Source organism: Quercus suber, unplaced genomic scaffold (assembly GCF_002906115.3).
Source record: "Quercus suber isolate HL8 unplaced genomic scaffold, Cork oak 2.0 scaffold_30, whole genome shotgun sequence".
Lineage (NCBI taxonomy): Eukaryota > Viridiplantae > Streptophyta > Magnoliopsida > Fagales > Fagaceae > Quercus > Quercus suber.
The window spans coordinates 1,897,621-1,913,389 of record NW_027069495.1 but is presented as its reverse complement, the minus strand read 5'-3'; the positions used below and the strand labels follow the sequence as shown (position 1 = coordinate 1,913,389).

General features: G+C 32.4%; 2 protein-coding genes across 2 annotated transcripts; both read left to right on the top strand.

Moving 5' to 3' along the window:
• Positions 1–218: 218 nt before the first annotated feature.
• On the top strand, positions 219–6,323 carry LOC112038616 (phenylcoumaran benzylic ether reductase Pyrc5). The gene is made up of 5 exons (XM_024071442.2): positions 219–537; positions 894–1,028; positions 4,379–4,616; positions 4,902–5,105; positions 5,660–6,323. The coding sequence occupies exons 1-5, from the start codon at positions 355–357 to the stop codon at positions 5,824–5,826; spliced, it is 927 nt and encodes a 308-aa protein (XP_023927210.1). The 5' UTR covers positions 219–354; the 3' UTR covers positions 5,827–6,323.
• Positions 6,324–8,038: 1,715 nt separating this feature from the next.
• On the top strand, positions 8,039–11,763 carry LOC112038619 (phenylcoumaran benzylic ether reductase Pyrc5). The gene is made up of 5 exons (XM_065770389.1): positions 8,039–8,367; positions 8,817–8,951; positions 10,077–10,314; positions 10,743–10,946; positions 11,597–11,763. Exons 1-5 carry the CDS (start codon positions 8,185–8,187, stop codon positions 11,761–11,763), a joined length of 927 nt encoding a protein of 308 aa, XP_065626461.1. The 5' UTR covers positions 8,039–8,184.
• Positions 11,764–15,769: the final 4,006 nt, after the last annotated feature.

Genomic DNA, 15,769 nt, shown 5'->3' with positions numbered 1-15,769 from the left:
CTGGCATATATAGCTTTAAGCCTTCAACTAGAGAAGAAAAAAGAAAAAAAGAAAAAGAAAAGAACTATAGAAGATTATAATTTCTTAATTAAGCCAATAAACTACCTTTGTTACTAACAAGTAACAACTATCATAATAGTTGACCTTCAGTTCTTCCCAATCAAAAGGGCATTCCCGTCATTGAGAAAGCTGAAACAGTCAAGACTCAAAAACAGTTGAAACACAAAACTCTCTAACTATATATAATGTTAAGGGACAATATATTACTTCAAATTCAAATTGCCAGCGAGACTCTCTCTCTCTCTCTCTCTCTCTCTCTCTAACATAATATTATCTGCACAAAGACAAATTCCAATGGAGGCAAAAAGCAAGGTCCTGATCATTGGAGGAACTGGGTACTTCGGAAAATTCATGGTCGAGGCCAGTGCTAAGTCTGGTCATCCTACATTTGCTTTTGTCCGAGAATCCACTCTCTGTAATCCTGCTAAGACCAAAATCATCCAAAAATTTGTCGCCTTAGGCATCAGCTTTCTATTTGTACGTAAACATCAACAAGTTTCATACCTTTTCAATGTTATATGAAACCAAGTTTTAATGGTGGAGGTAATAATGTGGGTTCTAGTTATCCCATTAAAGTGTCTCAGCTAATGAATAAAAAATCTGGAATTCGAATTACAACAAAAACCAATTGTTGTCTTGGTTTAATAATAAAGAACAATTATCATGGTTGAAATTCTATGATATCTATCATAAAGAGCAATAATGAATTGAGTTTCATGATAGCTTTCTTACTAATCATGATATGGTTGGTTTGAAATAGTAATATGTGAGCGAGACTTGAGCTACAAGTCATTTGTTTAACGTTGTTGTGGTGTTACATGTTAAATGTGCAGGGAGATTTGTACGATCATAGGAGTTTAGTGAGGGCAATAAAGGAGGTGGATGTGGTGATTTCTACGGTTGGTCACCATCTGTTGGCCGATCAAGATAAGATCATTGCTGCAATTAAAGAAGCTGGTAATATTAAGGTAATTTATAAGTAATAACCTCTTCTTGATTCTGTATAATTATTTCTTTTCTAACTATTATTTTGATTTCATTCCTAAACTATTGATTTATTATTATTATTATTATTATTTATGATTCAATAGTTGGGGGAAGGGGGATTTGAATCCCAGACATCTTGTTGGAAACACCATGAGGCACCAGTTAAATTACAAAGCTTTTGGCCTATTAATTGTGTTAATTTGGTCACAAAGTTTTGAAAACGGTTTAATGTTAGCGTAACTCCCATTCACCATTGAAGTTAACTATCGAAATCATATATATTGTACATTGTTGGAACTCTTTGGTCTTGTGTAATAAGATCTCACTAGATTTGTAAAGTAATTTTATGAAATTCACTTGATTTCTAAAATAAATTGGGGACAATAGTAATATTGAATTGCTTTAAAAAATTCAGGAACTAAATTAATATAAGTGATAGTTTAGGGACAAAATTGAACTTTAACACATAATTCATGGATAAAAATAGTGCTTTGCCCCTTCTTTGCCTCCATAATTTTTTTTTTTTTTTCTAGTATCTAATTATAACATATGTATTAACCAAAGAAAATGATATCATATGAAGAACAATGGTTTGTGATGCTTGAATAACCTAAAAGAAAAAGGAAATAACATTACAGTTTTTGGTGGAAATTAAAAAGTTATGTGAGTTGGGTAACTAGGGTTGAGTTGCAATTGGAGAACTTTATTTTGCATAGGAATTAATTGATTGCTCTAATAACACAGAACACCTTGTTAATCAAAAGAAGAATAATACTTCTTGCCATAAAAGAAAGTAAAAAATGTGGACTTTGATTTTAAGGGTTCTAGTCATTATACATTTGATATTTGGTTGTGATTTTTCTCTTGGTCATGAATCTTTTATGCATTGATACTAGTTTTTACCACTTTCTATTAACCTTTTCATACATATTTATTCAAATTCAACCCAACAATAAAGCCCTGTGTTGAGGTTCTAGTAGAGGATGAGGTGCTCTGTTTAATTAACTATTAAAAGAAAAAGAAGGGCGCCATTTTACTAATTTACTATGGAGCAAAATTGCAGCGGACTAATAAGATTCATGTTTAAAAAAATAGGAAAGAACATTGCACAGATTTTATTTAGTTTTTTAGAGGTTTTATTCCCCATATTGATAAATCTAAAATTTTCCCATAATGAAATTACTACAAAAAACGCGCGGCGGGGCTGCGTTTTTCAAAAACAAAGCTTCAGGGTACTATTTGAGTTGCGTTTTACAAAAATGCAGCTACAGTATTGGACTTATAGCTGCGTTTAATAAACGAGGCTATAGACTTTTGGATTATTCTGTGCAATGAGAATATGTTGTTGGATTATTCTTCCAAAACCATTAGACTTTTTCTTATGTAATATGAATCTATATCTATATATATTTAAAAGTTGAAGTGTAGCATTTATTGTTGCTACGCTCCTGTTGAGCCATATCAGTAGCCACATCATCTACATATTTCCTATTTCTCTCCACTACTTCCAACCATAATTTCCCTTTTACCTTTTCATCTCTCCACTACTCTTAACCTTAATATTCCTCTTCATCTATCCCTTTCTCTTCCTTTTATTTTGACTCGTTTTATCCCCATTCTATTACTATAAATATGTCATTCTCTCTCCCATTCTATACATATTTTCTCACATGATAAAGGTTATTATTCTCTCTATCTTTTATGTTTTATTTTTGTGTGAATTTTTCATTTTTTTGCATCTCTACTTTAGATTGATGAATTTATGTATTCTTTAAAATTTTACTTTGAGTTAATACAATTTGGTTTTGTGTTTTTAATCTATTATCTTTTTCTTTTCTATGATTGTTAAATATTATTCTATTGCATATACAGATAGTTTACAAGAATATAATGTTATTTTATTATATAGCATGGCTTGGATAATTTGGTGTTAACTTATGACTATATTTTTTATTTTGATGCTTTTTCTTCTCATTTTATTTTCTATTTCTCTCCTGAAAAATGTGCTTACTCTCTCTCTCTCTCTCTCTCTCTATGTATATATAGTAATTATTCTTTTTTGCAACTTTACTTTAGGTTGATTAATCACTATATATATTTTTTTATAATATTATTTTAGGTTAATCCAATTTAGAAGTGTGTTTGATTTTTTAAAACTTTCCATCATAGGTCTACTCTCTCCCTCTTATAGCTTTTGTTTGATTTTTTTTTTTGGGACATAATACTTAGTTATTTTAGAAGTGAGATTTTGAATTTATATCAAAATACAATCTTGGCTATGTATTTGAATGTGTCTATCAACTATTAAAATAGCCCAAGATGAATATGTACAGACAATATTTTAGTTTTAAATTTTCATTGATTTATTATTTAGTTATAACATCAAAATTAAAGTAGATGAATATGTCAAGTTAAAACTTCCTAAGATGAATTTGTAAAGCCAATATATTTATATATTTAATATTGTCAAAAAATTAAAAGTAAAAAATAAATAATAAAAAGAATAATGATATGGCCAATGATGTGAGGGATGAGAAGATATGGCCAATGATGTGGGGATGAGAAGGCTCAATAGAAGTGTAGTAACAAAAATGTGATATGAAGATCCACTTCAAGGCAATTAAATCTTAATAAATGAAAGTGTATGTAGTCAAAGAAAAATTTTTGTTAGATCACATTCTCTTTATGTTGTTATACAAATTATTTTCTTTTCAATTTTAGACATAAAATTTACTTTTTTTCCTACATATTATTTTAAATATTAAATTTATAATATGGTATAGTCTCTTAGAAATGTCTAAGAAATATGCAGTTCCAACCTCATGTATTTATATTAGTAAACAAAACCCAATCAATAGTTCGAAATTACTTCTACAATAAGAAAAATTATAAATTCAATAATCTCTTTTTAAGAGAATGAAAATTTTGAATAATATATTTGAAACTCAAACAATTTAGTTGTACAGGAAAAAAAAATTAGGAAAATAGTACAATAACATAATTTATTAAAATATGGACTGCCAAAAAAATGAACAATATCAATCAAACAAATCCAAATAATAAAATGATTATATATTTTTTGGGATAGATAAATAAAAAATAATTTTAGAAATTGTTTAATTTTTAAGAAAACAAATTATTTTTTACAAAATTTAGAGAACAATTTATATATTATACCATAACTAAAATATAATTATTTATTCTCACGCATCGAGTGGGTCTGTGAATAGTTTCTATTTAGTTTCTATTATTGCGATAACCTGACTAAATGAATTGAGCTGGAAAATTTTTGAATTACATGGCTCATTGTGAAAATGCTTTTCATTATCAGAGATTCTTGCCTTCAGAGTTTGGAAGTGATGCAGATCGTATTCAGGCAGTTGATCCTTTAAGATCAACATATGCCCTTAAGGCTAGAACGCGTCGAATGATTGAGGCTGAGAAAATTCCTTACACCATTGTGTCTTCCAACTTATTTTCTAGCTTCTTCCTCCCCACTTTGGCACAAACTGGAGCCTCAGGACCCCCCAAAGAAAAAGTTGTTATCTTAGGGGATGGAAATCAAAAAGGTACAAACACATTTATCATTCATAATGTTATGAATTAAATTAACTTCATTATGGGTTTTCTTCATATTTTTCATTTGATCACAATAGTTCTAAGAGATTTCTGGAAAGGACATGGAACACATGTAATAATGTTTATTTTTTATTCCCATTGGCATTCCCAGTGCCTAAGTTGCTCATATTTTTCAATCCCCCACTTTGCATATGGATAAGTTGAAATTGTATTGTATATTTAACAAAATGGAAAGCAAATAACAAGTTTTTTTTTTTTAATTAAAAAATCTGCAGCAATTTTTAACAGAGAAGAGGACATTGGCATCTATACTATGAGAGCTGTGGATGATCCAAGAACCTTGAACAAAATTCTCTACATCAGACCTCCTGCCAACATCTACTCATTCAATGATCTTGTGTCTTTGTGGGAGAAAAAGATTGGTAAAACCCTTGAGAGAATCTATGTTCCAGAGGAGCAACTTCTAAAGAACATTAAAGGTTAGTGAGAAATATCTCTTCATAAATTTAGGATTTTAAAAGGGGAAAAGAAAAGAATCTATGGTTTATTTGGATATAATTATTAAAAATGAGGATTTGGGTTTCAAATTTTAGTTTAAATGGCTAGAATAGAGTATGAAATAGCAAATTATTTTCTATTGATGAAAATTTATGAATGGGCTCGAGCTTCATTAATATATGGACTTGATGATTAGGTGTAAGAAGTCATTTCAAATCCATAATATCACAAATATTTTAGTTTGAGCTCAATCTCCAAAACTTGAATCATCATTTGTTGTTACATTTATATCAAGCAATTGTTCTTCAAATCCTTAAATCCAAACGTAACTCTAATGATTTTGGGAATGAATACTAGGCATGTGTAATTTGGTTCTCAGAGTTTCAAAATTACAAGTTTCTTTAATGTTCAGCAACATTAATTACCAGTTGAATTGCTCAACTTGGAAGCTATTGAAGTATATTTAGTTGGCTCTGAATGCTGGCAAGGGTGCAAGTGTTTTAACATAGGTTTGCTTCTTTTGTTGTTCTTACAGAGGCCTCACCTCCACTGACTGTGATCTTATCAGTTTATCATTCTGTCTTTGTGAAAGGAGATCAAACAAACTTTGAAGTTGATCCATCGCTTGGAGTGGAAGCTTCACAGCTTTATCCTGATGTTAAATACATTTCAGTGGATGAGTTTATCAATCAGTTTGTCTAAGAGCCAAACTTTTCTATTATTAATCTTCTAAAGAGTTTCACTATCTTATTGGATAATAAAGTAGGTTGTTTTTGGCCGGGAGAGAAGGAGAAGATAGTTGCTGCTGTCTGTATATGGAAAATTGGTGCTTGCCTCTTTGTGTGCCTACTTTGGTTGATTCTGTGGAAATGTTGGGTTACCTTGTTGATATAACCCAAATGGAAATCAATGAATACTGTCTCCTTTCACTTCTTCTTTAGACTCTGGTTCCCATGTTGCTTGGCACTCTAGACATGTTTGTGCCAGTCTTGAGCTGTCATAATTCCATAACACAGGGATGTGGTTAAGAACTTTGTGCATTGTATAAGTACAAGGTGTAAAATTGGCTTGAAATGTTAGCCCAAGATTGATCAGGACTCTTCTCATGGATGGCAGCAACTGAAGGCAAGCTGTTGACAATGTTATAAATTGGACCAAGTTATAGATTTTTCTTAATCAATAGCCTTGTAATTCTGTCATTCTCTCATTAAAGAAGAGGTTTTGGGATTTGACCACTACAGGATTTGTAGGGGAGAGGGATAAAGTCATAAAACAAAAAGAATGCTATTAGAGCAAAATTTAGCTTGTCATTCTGTAAAAACGTCTTGTCATTAATACAAACTAGAATATGTCACACAAAAATCATAGACATGACTATTTTAGAGAAGTCCAGCAATACATATTGTGACCCTGCGGCCTATGCCCAACAACTGGTATCTGGTAAGAATATTGTTAACTAATTACATGGCCAGTTCTAAACAGTGGATACCAACAACCACAAATTAAAAAAAAGCGCACAACATCAAGGAAAATTATAAAAGTATGCAAATAAATAGTCTCAATACATGTATTAAAGATGATAATAATATCCCTAAAAAAAATGCTATTAGTATGCTTAAACAAAACAAATATGGAATAAAAATAAGACGAGAATGAGGGGCACATCCCATCTGCCTTCTCTAATTGAACACACATCCATCTAGGGAACCTCTTGCTGGATGTGTTGCGAAAGATTTCCGGCCCGGACGCTGTCATCACTGTTCGTCTTGCAGCTCAAAAATCTTATGCAACATTCCAAAAAGCTCCAAATTGAGCAGCAGTAGAAAAAAAATTCCTATTATCGAATGCAAGTGGCCTTTATATAGTCTTTTAATTTGTTCAAGTGACCACACATTATGATATATATTTTTTTATTCTTCTGAGTTGGACTTCATTGTATCAGTTTACACAAAATTTATTGTTTCTTTCTCTATAAAATACTAACTGCACTGGATAATGTATTAGAGATGCTTCAGGTAATAAATAAAAATTGCACTGATATATATGAGCTTTACATTAGTGACTGGTTCACTATGCATGTGATTTGAATATAACAGGTTTCCAAAGTTTGCACCAAATTACTTCAAACCCTACCATCTCCACAAATACCTTCACTTCTTATTCTACCTTCTTTTTGTTTCAGTATTATATCTGCATTATTGTCCAAATAACATTTGGCTCATGAATGTTTCTTTACTAAGCAACTTTGTTTACCATAAAACATGTTATGCCTTGTAACTTTTGCAATAAAAATGCAACTTGACTCCAACCAACCACTTTATTAACTACACATCTAAACCCAAATTGATAGTATTATCTACGGTGACAGTAGGAGCAGGTTTTTTTTTTTTTTTTTTTTAGAGATTTGAAGATGATTTGTTTCACATCAAATGGTCCTATTAGAGTTTCGGGAATAATTAAGGATGAAATTAGGTTGCTTATAAAAGTAATAAGACCAAATTGAATTTTATCTACCAGTTAAAGGATCAATTTAATAATTTGACAAAATAAGCTGGCTAATTTTTTTTTCCTCTTTTTTTATTAAGGGGGTTTTCCCCAAATAAAAATAATCTTTAACTAAATGAGAAGGGAAATAATATTAATTTAAAAGATTGTACCTAATGTAGAGTTCTAAGTAACCACAACTTTGCCACAATTTTGATGTAGGCATGTAGTAGATTGTGAGTTGTTATCTATTATTTTTATATGGATCCATCACTTACAATCTGTTATGTCAAACTTGTAACAAAAGTTGTGTCCACAGATTTGCACAATAAATTTAGCTAATAAACTAAGAAAAAAGCTTAGTCAATCCCCAACAAACCAATAACTATCATAATCACAAGGTAATTTCCCTCACTGAGAAGCAGAAACGGTCAAAACTCAAAACACAAAACTCTCCAACTATAATAAAAAGCAGCACCTTCCTAGCTCAATTTTCTCAAAGTCTTCTTACCACTGCGAATCCCTATGATAGTGTCTGCAATTTAATACTACTAAAGTGGGTTCCAAACAATTCCAATGGCTGCAAAAAGCAAGATCTTGGTCATTGGAGGGACTGGGTACATTGGAAAATTCATAGTTGAAGCCAGTGCTAAGGCTGGCCATCCTACTTTTGTTCTTGTTCGACAATGCTCCCTCTCTAACCATGCTAAATCCAAAATCATCAACCATTTAATCACCGTAGGAGCCTTCTTTGTCTTTGTACGTAAGCTTCAACATCTTTCATACATTTTCAATGTTATTACTTACGTTTATAGTAATATAAGACCATGTTTTTGTGGTGGAGGTGATGATTACTTATTATCTATAGGACCCTATATGATTGCAATCAAAAAATAGTATTAATGCGGGTTTTAGTTGGCTCAACTGTCTAATCTTTTGTCGTAGAATAATTAATGAATTGGGTTCCAAATCCAATCCCACCCTTATAAAAATAAACGCTCTCTTTACTAATCATGACATGGTAGGTTTTTTTTTTTTTTGTTTGATGATTCTATAATTACAATGGGGGAGATGAATTTTGAACTCTAGATTTCTTTATTGGAAACATAGTCAGTTCAAATAGTAAAAATAATAATAATAAGTGAGTGAGACTCGTGCTACAAGTCATTTGGTTAATGTTGCTGTGGTGTTACATGTTTAATATTCAGGGAGATTTGTATGATCATGGGAGTTTGGTGAGGGCAATAAAGGAGGTGGATGTGGTGATTTCTGCCATTGGTTACCATGATTTGGCCGATCAAGATAAGATCATTGCTGCTATTAAAGAAGCTGGTAATGTTAAGGTAATATGAGTAATAATCCTTCCTTGATTTTAGATAATAATTTCTTTTCTAACTGTTATTTTAATTTCATTCCTAAACTATTGATTGTATTAAATTTTTTTTTTTCTTTTTTTTGAGGATCCAAAACCAGAAGCAATTTATTAATTCACTGGATTTCTAAAAGAAAAGTGGGGGCAAGAGTAACATTGAACTGTTTTAAAAAATTCAGGAACTAGATTTACATAAGTGGTAGTTTAGGGACAATAGTTTAGGTCCGAAAATGAACTTTGCCATGTAATTCATTGATAAAAATAGTGATTTGTCCATTCTTTGCCTCCATAATTTAAAATTTTTTTTTTCTAGTATCTAATTTTGCACATGTATTGACCAAAGAATAGAAAAAGTGAACTCTAAGAACTCTCTAAGAATTAATTGACTGCTTTAAGAACTCTGAATACATTGTTAATGAAAAGAAGAATAATAATTCCAGACATAAAAATAAAGTGAAAAAATGTGGATTTTGATTTTAGAGTTCTAGTGATTATATATTTGGTATTTGGTTGTTATTTTCTTCTCTTGGTGATGAATTTTTAGGCAGTGATACTGGTCTTTACCACATAGTAGACAGTGAGTTGCATTCTATTAACCTTTTTCATACATATTCAAATGCAACCCATCAATAAAGCCATGTGTTGAGTTTCTAATGGAGGATCAGGCACTCTGTTTAATTAACTATTAAAAGAAAAAGAAGGGCACCATTTTAGTAATTTATTATGGAGCAAAATTGTAAGGACTACTAAGATTCACGTATAATTAAATAAGAAAGAGAGAAATTTGGACTGATCTTATGTAGAGCATAATTTTTAGAGCTTTGTTTCCTCATTTTAGTTTTATTTTTTCGTTCATTTTGAGCATGATCTTATTATGAGATTTTTTTTTTTCCCTATAATGTACTATTTCCCCTCCCATCATTTGAGCCATTAACTGACTGTGCAATGAGTATATATTGTTGTATTATGGTTCCAAAACCAATAGACTTTTTCTTATGTACTATGAATTTCTATTGATGTGCTAACCTGACTAAATGAATAGAGTTTGAAGTCTTTGAATTACATGGTTTATTGTGAAAATGCTTTTCATTGTCAGAGATTCTTTCCTTCAGAGTTTGCAAATGATACAGAGCGTTGCCAAGCAGTTGAACCTATAAAAACAGTATCTGCCATTAAGTCTAAAATTCATCAAATCATTGCAGCTGAGAAAATTCCTTACACCATTGTGTGTTCCAACTGTTTTTCTGGCTTCCACCTCCCCACTTTGGCACAAACTGGAGCCTCAGGACCCCCCAGAGAAAGAGTCATTATCTTAGGGGATGGAAATCCAAAAGGTACAAGAACATTTTTCATTCATAATGTTATTATGAAATTAAATTAACTTCTTCATGGATTTTCTTCATACTTGTCATTTGATCACAATAGTTTCAAGAGATTGCTGGAAAGGACATGGACCACATGTGATAATGTTTACTTTTGATTCACATTGTTTTCCCACAATCTAATCCTACTTGACTAAAGGACTTCACAAGATTTAATTTTTGAACTGCAATATGGACAAAATTGACTGCTCAAAGACTCTGTCTTAACGCGAAGCAACTGGAGTACAAATTAGTCTAGACGTGAAGCAATTGGCAGGCATCCTCAATGCAGGCCCCCACTTTGTATATGGATAAAGTTGAAAATGTATTGTATATTTAACAAAATGGAAAGCGAATGAAATTTTTTTTTTTTTTTCTCCTTTAATTAAAAAAATCTGCAGGAATTTTTAACAGAGAAGAGGACATTGGTACTTATACTATCAGAGCTGTGGATGATCCAAGAACCTTGAATAAAACTCTCTACATCAGACCTCCTGGAAACATCTACTCATTCAATGATCTTGTGTCTTTGTGGGAGAAGAAGATTGGTAAAACCCTCAAGAGAATCTATCTTCCAGAGGAACAACTTCTAAAGAACATTAAAGGTTAGTGAGAAATATCTCTTCATAAATTTTAGGATTTATAAGGGGAAAGAAAAGAATCTATGGTTCATTTTGAAAAAAAAAAAGTATTTAAAAATGAGGATTTGGATTTCAAATTTTAGTTTATATGACTTGATTAGGGTATGAAATAGCAAATTATTTTCTATTGATGAAAACTTATGAATGGACTTGAGCTTCAGTAATATGTGGATTTGATGATTAGGTGTAAGAAGTCATTTCAAATCTATTGCACGTGTTTTTGTTTGAGAAAAATCTCCAAAACCTAAATCATCATCTATTCTTTAATTTATATCAAGCAATTTGGACTAAAAATTGTTCTTCAAATCGTCAATTCTAAAGGCAATCCTAATGATTTTGGGAATGAATATGAGGCATGTGTAATTTGGTTCTTGGTGTTTCAAAATTACCAATAAATTTCTTTGATGTTCAGCAACATTAATTCTCAGTTGAATTGCTTGAACTTGAAAGCGATTGAAGTATATTTAATTGACTAAATGCTAGCAAGGGCAGCAACATTAATTCTCAGCTGAATTGCTTGAACTTGAAAGCGATTGAAGTATATTTAATTGACTAAATGCTAGCAAGGGTGCAAGTGTTATAACTTTGGCTTGTTTCTTTTGTTGTTCTTACAGAAACCTCACCTCCAATTAATGTGTACTTGGCAGTTTATCACTCTATCTTTGTGAAGGGAGATCAAACCAACTTTGCAATTGAGCCATCATTTGGAGTGGAAGCCACACAGCTTTATCCCGATGTAAAATACACTCCAGTGGATGAGTTTCTCAATCATTTTGTCTAAGAGCCAACTTTGCTATTGTTAATCTTCTAAATTGAGTTTCACCATCTTATTGGATAATTAAGTAGGTTCTGTCTGGCTGGGAGAGATGTAGAAGATAGTTGCTGCTGTCTCAGGTTGTGTGATTGAAAGTGGGTGCTTGCCTCTTTGAGTGCCTACTTTGGTTGTTTCTGTAAAAGTGTTGGGTTAATATGTTGAAATAATCCTAATGGAAATGAATGAATATTGCCTCCTTTCACTTCTTAGATCCTGGTTTCCATGTTGCTTGGCGGCTTGGCACATGTTTGTGCCAGTCTTGAGCTGCCATAAGTCCATAACACTTTTGACTTTATGCATTTAATAAGTACAGGGCCAAAAATTGACTTGAAATGTTAGTCTAAGATTGATCAGACTCTCATGGATGACAGCAACTGAAGGCATGCTGTTGAGAAAGTTATAGATTAGACCAAGTTATCAGGCCAATTTTGAGATGACTAAAAACAGCCATTATTTATGCCTTGTTTAATTAAGACAATAAGACGATTTGGAAACTGGTAAAAAATTTATCAAAATCTATGAAACCACTAGAGCAACCTTTCAGGTGAATTAGCAACATATCACCACTGTTCTGTAAGTATCAAAGTGCTGTTTTAAAAAATTTGTACATAGTTTGGAAAGTAAAAAAATGGTTTTTCTTCATCAATAGCCTTGTAGTTCTGGCATTGGCATTCCCTCATTAAAGAAGAGGTTTGGGATTGGACCACTACAGGATTTATAGAAGTGAGGGATAAAATCACAAATTAAAAAATCAGTCAGGCAATCTACCTTTAAATTTAATGGCAAAGGCGGCCGTAAAGCACAAGATGATGCTATTAGAGCAAAATATAGTTTGTCATTCTGCAAAAATGTCTCAGTAATACAAACTAGAACATGTCAAACAAAAATCAAGTACGTGGCTATAGGAGTTCCAGCAAAAAACATTTTGACCCTGAGGCTTTTGCCCAACAACTGGTGGCTAGTATATAAGAATATTGTTAAGCAATTATACGGTCAGTTCCAAACAGTGAAAACTAGCAACCACAAATGAAGATACAAATTGAAAAAAGTTGACAGCATAAATTCAAGGAAATTATAGAAATACACAAACAAAAAGTCTCAATACATGTATTAAAGATGCTAATGATATCACTAGACAAATGCTAATAGTATGCATAACCAAAACAAATATGGAATGAAAATAGTATGCATATCCCATCTGCCTTCTCAGTTTATACAAAAGGTATTGCTTCTTTCTCTATAAAATCCTAACTGCAATAGAAGATGTATTAGAAATGCTTTGCGTAATCAACAAATTGAACTGATATATTTATGAGCTTTAGATTTTTGACTGTCCTCACTGGCTCGTTATGCATTCGATCTGAATATAACAGGTTTCCAAATTTTGTACCAAATTACTGCTACCCCTACCACCTCAACAAATACCTTCACTTTTTATTCTTTCTTTTTTGTATCAGTATTATATTTGCATTAACATTTGGCTCGTGAATGTACTGTTTCTTTACTACTCAAATTTTTGTAGCATAAAACATGCTATACCTTGAAATTGTTGTATGCAATATTCACTTTGAATGTTCAAATAATGTATAAATCACTATGAACGTTTAGATCTCCAAATTACAAATAACCAATTCAAGTTTTATATCAAACAATGTATGTGCGGAAAATGATTAAAAACTTATACCAGAATTGATAAACAATCTAAATTAAATAAAATCACATCAACAGTAGAAATTAAATGGCAAAGATTAAGGGAAGAGAGATGCAAACACAAAGACAACACAACGATGTGTTATTGAAGAGGAAACCGAAGCCCTCGGCGTAAAACCTCTCCGCCGCCCTCCAAGCAGTCAATAGTCCACTAGAAAATGAAATTGGGATACATGAACAGTAATAGACCCTCCAAGCCTAATCTACCTAGTGTACCTAAGTTTTCTAAGCTTCTTGATCCAACGAGGTTACGCCGAACCTTTGTCTTTTCTAGCTTACCAGATTCCGCTATAACCGATAGCATCAACCAATAACCATTGTTCCCTTCCTAATTGCTTCCCAAAGCACCAAATAGCCTTCTCACAGATGTGGGTATGGTGAGAAAATGATTTGGATAAGAACCTTTCAAGGATGTAACAATGGTGTAAGGTTGAATTTAATCAATCATCTTGTTGACTTTATTCCGTGCCAAATTTATTTGTATTTTAGTATTTAGTAACCCTGTATTTAAGTGAGAATCTTGTAAGGGTAGTGAGTGAGAGAGTATGAAGAAATGCTCAAGATTGTGCAAAGAAATAGGGACTCGCGATTGGATCTCGCGGGTGGCTTGCGCCTTGCAAGTCGCCAGAAGTTGCACATGTGCCAAGCATGCCAGAAACTGAAGAGTCGCTCCAGTTGTTGCACTACAAGACAAAAGTCCTAGGCTGGGTAGGCCGTTAGCTCTTGGCTTGAACTCGCGACTCAACCCAGTCGGGAGGTCAAGTCGCCAAAACACCCTATTTGGGAAGAGGAATTTGAAGAGTCTCTATGTAAATATTGTGGATGAATCAATCTTTTTTTTCTCTAGGGTTTTTCTCTTAAAATTCTCTCTAGAAGCTCTCTACATTTCGTGGGTATAAGGGATATTTATATTGGGGTGAGAGTGGAATGCGCAGAGTCAGGTTTTTCAAAACAGGGCTGGTTGGCGACTTGGCCTCACGACTTGATTGAGTCGCGAGTTCAAGCTGTGAGATAACAGAACGGCCAGGCTGGACTTTTTTTCCTATAGTACTCTAGCTGGCGTGACTGTTCATCTTCTTGCATGCTTCACTCGTGTTCTGTAGTTGGCAGCTTGCCAGTTGCGAGTCACCCGTAAGTCCTAGCTGCGAGTTTCTGCATCCTTGCACAATCTTGATCATTTCTTCACATTCTCTCACTCACTAACCTTACATGATTCCCACCTAAATACTGGGTTTTAATTGCTAAATTACAAACAAGTTTGGCATGGAATAAAACTAACACAATGGTTGATTAAATTCAACTTTACACACTTGACTAGCAATTTAGCAAGACCAGTTTATAAACTACACTTACAAACACAAATTGATATATGGTTATCTCTATTTTATATTGTCTTTAGGGTAAATTACTATTTTGGTCCTTAACATTTATATGCTTGCCAGTTGCGAGTCACCCGTAAGTCCTAGCTGCGAGTTTCTGCATCCTTGCACAATCTTGATCATTTCTTCACATTCTCTCACTCACTAACCTTACATGATTCCCACCTAAATACTGGGTTTTAATTGCTAAATTACAAACAAGTTTGGCATGGAATAAAACTAACACAATGGTTGATTAAATTCAACTTTACACACTTGACTAGCAATTTAGCAAGACCAGTTTATAAACTACACTTACAAACACAAATTGATATATGGTTATCTCTATTTTATATTGTCTTTAGGGTAAATTACTATTTTGGTCCTTAACATTTATATTATTCATCAATTTTATTTCTAACGTTTCAAATGTGTCAGATGTGGAGCTACTATGTCTTGCCGAGACTCACTCGATCTCGCCAAAAGTGGTCAAGATCTTACTGGAATAGTAGCATACAGTGGAGAACGACAAAGATCAGAGAAGGTAGAAGTGATTTGTTAGTTGGATTAGGCTCGTCATCATGCTTTTAAACCATCTTGTGTTAATCTGAGGTGGCACTTAATGGCCACCTCAACAACTGAGATTAACGAAAGGGAACAAGTTCAAACTATAACTGAGATCAAGTCAAAATTTTGAAACTTTAGGCGGCAAAAGAAAATTATCACAAACTTTAAGATTGTAATTTACAATTTTATAAAATTTAACATGAAATTTGGTATTCATATTAAGGAAAAAAAAAAGCCAGTCAAACGTTGCAATTTTAAAATTAAAAATAATAAAAAGTTATACTATAGTGTAACATTGTAAAGAATTATACAAACTCTAACTTGATTCTAATTTGTAT

What these genes read in the sequence shown, in the direction of transcription:
- LOC112038616 (XM_024071442.2), top strand. Translation starts at nt 355, where the DNA reads ATGGAGGCAAAAAGCAAGGTCCTGATCATTGGAGGAACTGGGTACTTC. An exon ending in TAGGCATCAGCTTTCTATTT is followed by an intron (nt 538 to 893) that starts GTACGTAAACAT and finishes TTAAATGTGCAG; the next exon opens with GGAGATTTGTACGATCATAG. An exon ending in ACTTCTAAAGAACATTAAAG is followed by an intron (nt 5,106 to 5,659) that starts GTTAGTGAGAAA and finishes TTGTTCTTACAG; the next exon opens with AGGCCTCACCTCCACTGACT.
- LOC112038619 (XM_065770389.1), top strand. Translation starts at nt 8,185, where the DNA reads ATGGCTGCAAAAAGCAAGATCTTGGTCATTGGAGGGACTGGGTACATT. An exon ending in AAGAAGCTGGTAATGTTAAG is followed by an intron (nt 8,952 to 10,076) that starts GTAATATGAGTA and finishes TTTCATTGTCAG; the next exon opens with AGATTCTTTCCTTCAGAGTT. An exon ending in ACTTCTAAAGAACATTAAAG is followed by an intron (nt 10,947 to 11,596) that starts GTTAGTGAGAAA and finishes TTGTTCTTACAG; the next exon opens with AAACCTCACCTCCAATTAAT.